We start from the raw sequence: 9,013 nt of genomic DNA on the forward strand, positions 1-9,013 counted from the left end.
TTGTGAAGCCTGCGCAACTTACCAAGCCGTGGCTCTGAAACCTTATCGCCTGCCACCCAGCGCGGGCGGCAGAAAAACAAGAGTCCCCTGTCACTGTGACAGCGATGATGGCCACAGAGGCCTCTGCAGCCTACCATGGTTGGTATAAGGACGAGGCACATGTCATGGTGAGCAGGTGACAAAAAGAAAAAAGGTATATCCTCCTTTCATCTTGTAGGGGAGAGCCGGGAGGGACCGAAGACGGAAGACTGGGGTATAGCGAAAGACTCTTATGTAAAGGAAACCTCGTATTGATCAAATCGATCGCCCTTAAATGCAAGAAGCTTTAGTCTGCATATGCAAATAAAATTATTTTTTAGCAATCACTTTAATTGTCTCAACAGTCTAAGTCATTGCACTTCGTCCACACACCATTAGCGTATCTCTAACGCGCGCCCTGTCGCATTAATGCAATCATCACCAGTGAATTTCTTTTTCCTCCGCTGCGCACCAACGGAGGTGAGTATCGACGCACCACCATCAGAATGCTCGAGGATGGCGACAAAAACGAGGTAAGTTACTCTAGTGAAGCCAGAGTTAGGCGTTTTCGGAAGAGTTGGAATTAATTCCAACCACTTGTATTTTGTTATTTTACACTTAAATTTCAGCACACACTAGTTAACACGCTGCTGCTAGGAAACAAACATAAAAAAAAAAACAAAGAAAAATAACTTGTTTCTTGCTGGAAATGAAATCCGGGACATACGTTACGCTGAGCTGCGGACGTTAGGAACGCCAAGACATCATGCAGTGCGTAAATTCGCCTACGTATTTCATAAGGTGACGACTGCAGTGATCTCCCAAAAAGCAAACAAACAATTACATGAACGTTCTTAGCAACGGTGTAAAAACAAAAAACGAAAAAAAGCTTACAAAATGTTTCTTTAAAACTGCTAGTTCATCAATGAAAGGTACATTACGCTTCGGTTCGCGTGTTTGTGTTGGAATAATTCACGAGCAGTTTTACGTCTGCAGCAATCCTCGTAAATCGACACGTCGTCGAGATGTTATAGCTTTTCCCCTAACGAATAATGAAGTAAGTACATGGGTTTCTTTGGGTACAAATCTCCCTTTTTCCGTATTAAAAGTGCTCGCCGCACGGAAATAGTTGTGCCAATAACTGACAAAAAAAAAAAAAAAAAAAAAAAAACCCTCGCCCATTGAGCAGGCTTCCCTGCAAAGCATAATGCTGCCGGAATGACGCCGTCATTCTTGCGGCGAAACCAATTTGCTAAATTTTGCTTATAAGTAAGTGGTGTGTTGGTTAGTTGAAGACATCGATATTATTTTTTTTTTTTTCATAAGCTTTACAGTGTCATTCGCCATGCGCAGTAGTATTTTTGATGCCTTCCGACACCTATGGTTTGGGAAACTGTCATACCGCACAAAACAAGCCTCAAAACACCTATTTAAACAAGAAACTCTAGCATGAAATGCATATCAAAGCTTCCGTTCTCTCATTTTTCTTTTTTGTGCTGAGTCTTGTGTTCTTTCCCCCGCCCCCTTTTTTTTTCTTTCAGTGAGCTAAAAAAATACGTTGCTTTCACTGTTCCCATCTGATTGCATGTACAACTACGAGTATTATATTTCTTTAACTTTCTAATCTTCCCATTGTCATTTGTTGCTGATTAGGCATCATACCTATACCTAGCCAGCCTTGGGAGGGAGTGAGGGATATTGGAGATATAAATAACGATAACAACTAGTGGGAGTCCGTCTTGTCATTCTTAACAAGCATACATCGATGTAGTGATGTCGCATTTTATCAACCTCCACCGTTTGCGCCGAGAGGCACCATGACAATACGTAGCTAGCTACTTATCGGATTATCACAGAAGTGAGTCACGTATGTAAAAGAAACGGTTGAAGAAATAGCAGCAGAAATAGACGAAATAGCGTAGCTTGTCAGTGGCGCAAATCTCGCTCAGTTTTGTGTCCATCTACTAAGTCCAAGAGCATCATTATAGGACTGCTATAGCTAACCCTGTCTTTACGGCGTCACCATGAATCGTCTTACCGGAATACGTGCACCGCTGAAACCGTGGTCGTTGAGAGGGATAGCAGTCACACCACCGTCTAACCTCCCAGCCACTGACGTCGTCAAAGAGCGCGACCCGAGAACCTTCATATGGCTGAAGGAGCACAACTACCGGGACAATCTCAGAGCCCTGGACAGCGTCAAGTTCAGACGACCTGCTAAAGCTGACTACCAGTGTCTGGACGTTGGCTGTGGACCGGGTAACTTCGTCACGGAAGCCCTCCTGCCTCGTCTGGGTCAGTGCCGCCGTGTCATTGCCACGGACAAAGCTGCCTCCATGGTAGAGTACGCCCGCAAGAACTACACCAATCCGGCTGTAGTCTACGACGTCCTCGACATCGAACGCGGTGATATTCGGCTCATCGTGGACAAGTACCAGCTGTTCGACCGTGCCTACTCGTTCATGACCTTCCACTACGTGAACGACCTTGAGAGTGCCTACCGTAACATCTGCATGGCGCTGAAGGACGGCGGGGAGTTCATGGCGGTGTCTTTCACGGGAGCCGCCATCACAGATGTGTGGTACCAGCTTTCCTGCACTGAAGAATGGAAGGCACTTCTGCCGGTGAGCAATTAGGGCACGGTTGGTGGCGTTCCAGGTGTAATTTTAAGGATGTGTTCCTGTCATGCAGGTACACACTCGGGTGGGTACACGTTGCAAACAGAAGTAAGACCTTTTCACTGACAAGTTGGTTCACGATCTCTGCAATAGGCTTGATTCATGTGTCGCCATGCAAGTTGAAAGTATCATCTCTGTTTTGTCCTTTATGTTCTCCCTTAGTGAACGATTAAACACTCTGCATGTTATTCTAGAGAAGATGTTGTAAGGTCTGGCGGGGCGAGAGGGACACGTATGATGCTGCGAACACTAAAAGAATAGCTAGTGAATTCGACTGGAGCTTTCTTCCGCTGCCACGGGTAAAGAGTTTTTAAAGACTGACAAGAATTTCAAAATACGTCGATGCTACAAACTTCGCGTTTTTTCATTGGCAGCATTCTTCCGGCGTACTGCTTGACCCTATCCAACTGAATTTCTAGTGTTGACGTTCTCTTTACTGCCAACAATCGTATCATCACTATTCTATCCGCCACAGGCTTTGGTAGCCACAGGCTGATAAGAATACTCGATTTTTGATTATACAGGGAGTCTTTTTTTTTTAACTGTTTTATAGATCGTAACTTTAAGCCCTACGAGAGATAGTCGGTGCGGTCGGTGAAGCTGGATTGTACAGCAAGGCGTTATAGATGCACGTGACAGATTTCACTGACGAAACTATTAATTAATTAAAATTACCTAATAAAAGTTCCTTTTGATTTTAAGGGCAAACATTATATTATCTAATTGAAGCCTGTCAACATTGCAAAACATGCTTTAAAATTTTCTTTTTGGCAAGTCAGTTCGAAACGTTTAACGTCAAAAATACACTTTTTTTTTTTTTTTGCTCGTCAATTGGTAGCTTTCCTCAATTAATGTTTTCTTTTTTTTCTTTTTTTAATGGCATCGCTCGCATTTCTAATGCAGCAAATACGTAAGCCGTTTGTCATTTTTATTCCGTAGAAGCAGTTAACGTGATTTCCGCGACAATACTACGCCGCGACCTTGGTACACGAAAGAGCCAGCTGCTGCGGTGGCTAAGTGGAGCGATGTAAATGCCCATTTCGTCTCCTTCTAGTTGGTATCCCTATCCCCTTCGGAAAAAGAAATGTGTAATAGCAAGGGTGATAATGATCGATGTGTGCACTGTATGTGCAATCATGCATATTGTGTATGTGGCAATGCACGGCACGTGTGGTCGTGCATGCCAGCTCACAGCCAGGTTGCTATATGCTATCGCATTGCCCCATATGTAATGGTAATTGGGTATTTATCGTGCTAATGCATATATCCTGTGTGCTACTACACCAGTTCAGTACGACGCAAAGGATAGATTGTACCCCTGCCCATTCCAGAAGGTTCTGTTTTGATATTTTAATAACACTTGTGAATGATATGAGGAAAGGTTGATAGATACCAGGGACACTTCTGCTAAATAGAACATTTGCGAGAGTAACTGACAGCATCATATGCAAAGTGAATTGTGTAATGTGTGCAATAATTATGTCGGCAATATTAACAGTGAATGCGTAGAAAAAGGAAGATGTAGCGAGTACCAAAACGAATGGTTATAAGCCACGAATTCATTATGCCCGTTTCCTAAGCATATACCAGGCAGAAAAAAAAAATAATAACGTAGGACACCACAGCTAACACTTTTTTTTTTTGACTTAACAAAATCTGACATTGTCTCCCTCTTATTCCTCGCTTCATGATGAAAATAATGAGCAAGAAATCTCGGGACGTCTACAGTTCCTGTACACACGTTCGGCCGCTCACCTATGAGGGAAGGCCACAAAACTAACGCACGACTGTGGGAATATTACTCTTGACAAACAACAGCACAGCACCATTACTTCACGTTTATGGCAACCTGCTTTTCTATATTCTTAATATAACTAAGCGTTATGATCGATGAGACAAGTGTAAAAAGAGTATAAAAAAATGAGGGGCTCGTTATGGCATAAATATGACTGAAACCAACACTCGCCGAAACTCAACGAATCACGGGCATAGCTGTGGTTTTTAATTCGTATGATTGGGTTTGGAGATCTGTGGATAAGTTTCAATTTGTTCTTGACAGCTGATCGATTAGAAACTGAAAAAAAAAAAAAAAAATGCTGCAGTTTAACTGAACTTAAACCGATTGAGGCGTGCGAAAGCACTTTTTGACATGATTTTGATTGGTGATCTGGCAATTGAGAGGCTGGCAATCCACGCGATATTTTTGGCATCGGTTACTGCTCAGTTGCTACTTACTCACCTCAGGACGCAGGTAAGGCCCACTCTCCGGTGAGACGGAGGTTGCGTGTTCGAATCCCGCTTGCGGTGCGTGGTTGGTTTCTCGCACTTTTTATTCCATTGTTTCAAGCATAAATTCATGAAACTATTAATTTTCTATGCATCTACAGTCCAACCAAAACCAGAAATAGTGCTTCTATTTGGTTTCTTCCTATGGTTTCTTCCTATGGTTTCTTCCCTTGTTTTCCTTCCTATACGAATACGAGCTTCCTTCCCACACGAATGCCTTTGTGCTGTCGCTCAGTGTATCTTCGACTATTGCGTACCTTTTGGGTTTCTTCGCTTGCCTCGTAGGACCCGAAGAAGCTGCTCTCCCAGCGGTTCTGCTACAGCGCACCCATACCGCGGAGTGAGATAGCGTACATCGAAGAAAAGGCGGCCTCTGCTGCCGGACTCGAGCTTTTGTCGTGCCGAATGTACGACAGCTACTGGACGATGCCCGACGTTGACAGCTGGCTCGGTAAGTCTTCAGACTGATCAATTCCGGGTCATTCGCACCACGCATGGATTTAGATTTCGGGTACCGTATACGTGACAGTCCCCGGCGCGGACTCGGTGCCGCCAATTTGTTTCCCCAATACTTGGGGACGGAAAATGGAGAATGCCTTGTTTGTCTGTGTCCCCAGTAGTGTGGACAAACATCCATGCCTATATGCGATAAAAAGCTAGGCGTCGGGCAGCCAAGACTTTATTTCCGCAAGAGCCGCTGCAGATGTAGATATTTCAAAATTAATGCGACCACAATGTTCAAGTATATCCATGGCGCGTGTACCGAGGATGCTTGTGCTGTTTATCATCCGTGGGCTGATACAACGCGAAAATTCCATTCCGATTCAATATTTTTTTCTTAGCGCTATACAGAAGTGAAGCCGTAGCCGCCTCATAGCTATATAGCTCGGGTGCGCGAACAAAAGGAAACGGGAGGCGTAGGGCTCCTGACGCAGTTCGAAAGGAACGAAAAAAAAAAAAGAATAATAATGGCATGAAATCAAGCTGGAACCGTTATAATGCCTTAAACTAACGCCGTCTTGGAGAGGTCGTATGTTCTGTTTACTCTTATCGATGATGCGACTGAAATGATTAATATACTTTTTGTTAAAGCCAGGTATCCCTCAGGAGACAGTACTAGTACTTTTCCACACGGCTGCATAGCAAAAGCGTGTTTCGCCCACGGTGTGACCACGGGCCCGTTACCGCCCGCGAGAGTGAGACGTATGGGGCATTTTAATCTCAAGTTATAGGTAAGCCTCTGTCAAAAATATACACCACAAAGCCCCTATAAACCTGCTACGGAGCTCCTTGCGAGTCGCATTATCGCATGAGACGAGAAATCAGTCTTAGATATTATAACGGGGCTCAGCAAGAAAACCCCTTGGGCTGTAAATTTTGGGATGACGCCAAGCGTGGGTCATTTCCGATCGACCACCACCGGCACCACGTTTGAGAGGGGAAAACTGCTCGTCTGCGCGGACCTAACTGTGTGCTCCGCTGAGGTGTCGACTAAAGGTAAGTCGTGAGCTAGACAGAATCCTCTTGCATGGGGACTCTAAGAGGAGGCACAATGCAGCCACGTATAACCGTGTGCACGTGCGTCTGCACGAGGAAAGCTGCACATGCTTGCACTCTTAATAGTGGCTGCTAATTTTCGAGCATCACGTAGCAAAAGCACACGTTGTCATTTCTTTTCTTTTCTTCTGCAGATTGCTACATTCCATTCTTCAGGCTCGACTCCGGGGTGCCAGAGGATAAGCGCGCTGCCTTTCGCGAGGCCTGCCGGTCGCTGCTCTTGAAAGCATCTATCGCCACGCCCAATGGATGCGACCTAAGGCATAGCGTCATTGTCGTCCACTCACAGAAGCCCGGTCTAGGCCACTTCTAGGCCGCATCTAGGCACTTTCCTTGACCGCACCGTGATTTTGGCGCTGCTAGCATTAAAATGAGCCTTCCCTGAGCGTTACTCGTTCAAGACGTACGCCCTCCTCGCCGGTTCCTGCGTGGCGTCGCCTTCCCGCATCTTATTCATTCGAAACGTAACCATTGAATGCAAAACAACTCTTGAATCAAAGCCTACTAATATCACGATTAGTGTGTGTAGTTAGTCTGCAAAGTTCCGCAGATTGCTTATTAGCAGGAAAACCGCTAGTAGATAGGACCTGTATACTATATGAATACTGTGCGGGTCGCGCGAAGCGTGCAAACATTCTGGCAAATTTTATAGTATTTCCTCATTTGAATGGGTGTTGATAGACTGTAGTTGGACCTGTTATAGTTACATGGTCTAATATTTAAGACAGTCCCTCGAGGTCGAGCTGATTCGTAAAACGGTACGGTAGTACACAAACTTCCTAGAACAATTCTTCCTAGACACATTTTCTGTAGTTTGTTTCCACCGGGGCTTAATTTCCTTCAACTACAGACTAGGCCGCCGAATACACGATGCACCGTTCAAAATTAAACAGCACAGTCCGTGTGTATAAGCATGGAAAAAAAAAAATAGAGAGAAGGGGCAGCAAGTTGATATGCCGACTGTGAGAGAAATCAGTGAGAGGTCGAACTACGCCATCAAAGCTGTCATTGCAGTTGGCACGAACGGCTTGATAACCAGCAAAAAGCGAAAAAAGATAAATGAGCGTCGTAAGAATGCAGCTTAACGTCAAGCAAGCCTTATGCTTGAACTGAGCAAACAGCTTATCTATATTATCCCTGGGGCCCGAGGGCATCATAGAGATCAGTTGGTTACATATGAAGATGGTGCGAAAAGCAGCAGCAAAAATAAAAAAAAAGGAAAAAAAAACAGGCAAAATTTACAAATATAGATGAGGACAAAGTTAAAGCAGGGCACAACACGAAGTAAAGTGAGCAGCAATAAATGCAGTTCAACGAGTCACAATAGCTAAATATCTGAAGGTTCAATTGGTTTGTAAGGTTTAACGTCCCAAAGCGACTCCAGCTATATGAGAGACGCCGTTGTGGAGGACTCCGAAAATTTCGACCACCTGGGGTTCTTTAACGTGCACTGACATCGCACAGCACACGGGCGCCTTGCTTTTCGGCTCCATCGAAAAGCTGCCGCCGAGGCCGGGACTCGACCCCGCATCCCTGGCCACAGTAGTCGAGCGCCCTAACCAGTAGCGGGGATATGTATGAAGTGACAAAGCATGAAGTCAAGACTGCAAACAAATAAAAATAAAGAAGAGCAATGAAGCCTGACAGAAAAGACCTGACATGGATTAAAAATTGAAGGAGCAGCACCACATGTTACACAAAGAAATGAAAAAAAGAAGCGTATCAGTAATATGTGGTGCTGCTCCTTCAACTATATATATGTGACTGCAGAACGTTATATTTAAGGCACGTATCGGTAAAAAAGTATAAAGATAATATATTTCCGCAATGAACGAAGATTCCGGCCCCAAAGTCCCTTGGATGAATGAATCGTAAAAAATTGGTGGTGGCTTAGCTTGGTTAAGCCTGGATATCAGAAGCGAAAAGCTTCGGCAATGCCATGGCTTAGCTTGTGGTTCCTTGCGTAGTTGTGGCTTACCTTGTTGTTCACGGTTGCGTTTTATAGATATCTCATGGCTTATCATCACGGTAAAACATTGATTACAGTCGTACATCACATAAGATTAAATTTTATTTCGATTCCACATCATCATCACCGTTACACTTCTGTACAGACACACAGCCCGGTGAAAGCGCGCGGCACCGGCTAAAGGTCAATCGGCGGAGTCGCGGCGGCGGTTGCGGCGGCAGCGGCGGCTCCGACCACCTGCGCCTCTATTGTGACGTCACGTGGCTTGCGCACGCGCAGCTGTGGCTTTTATTGCGAAAGAAATACTACGCCAGGTCTAACCGCTTGTCGGTGTGTGCCGTGTCCATGTCCATGACTGTGGTCCCCTGGCAGGAGCTGCTAACTTGGGTCTCTCGTTTCACGTGGGACGGTTATGTCAGACTCAGCCTGCCGAACCTAGCATTCACGTTACCCCTATATGTCACTAAGGCACGTTCATACGGCTTGGGTTTTATATGTGTTTCTA

At 45.0% G+C, this 9,013-nt stretch overlaps 1 protein-coding gene across 1 annotated transcript; it reads left to right on the forward strand.

Moving 5' to 3' along the window:
* Positions 1-2,014: 2,014 nt before the first annotated feature.
* LOC146208655 (juvenile hormone acid O-methyltransferase-like) lies at positions 2,015-7,855 on the forward strand. Its single transcript, XM_084587306.1, has 3 exons — positions 2,015-2,642; positions 5,268-5,433; positions 6,674-7,855. Exons 1-3 carry the CDS (start codon positions 2,043-2,045, stop codon positions 6,850-6,852), a joined length of 945 nt encoding a protein of 314 aa, XP_084443432.1. The 5' UTR covers positions 2,015-2,042; the 3' UTR covers positions 6,853-7,855.
* The last annotated feature ends 1,158 nt before the right edge of the window (positions 7,856-9,013 follow it).

Source organism: Amblyomma maculatum, chromosome 1 (genome assembly GCF_055883805.1).
Source record: "Amblyomma maculatum isolate TAMU_Amacu chromosome 1, ASM5588380v1, whole genome shotgun sequence".
NCBI lineage: Eukaryota > Metazoa > Arthropoda > Arachnida > Ixodida > Ixodidae > Amblyomma > Amblyomma maculatum.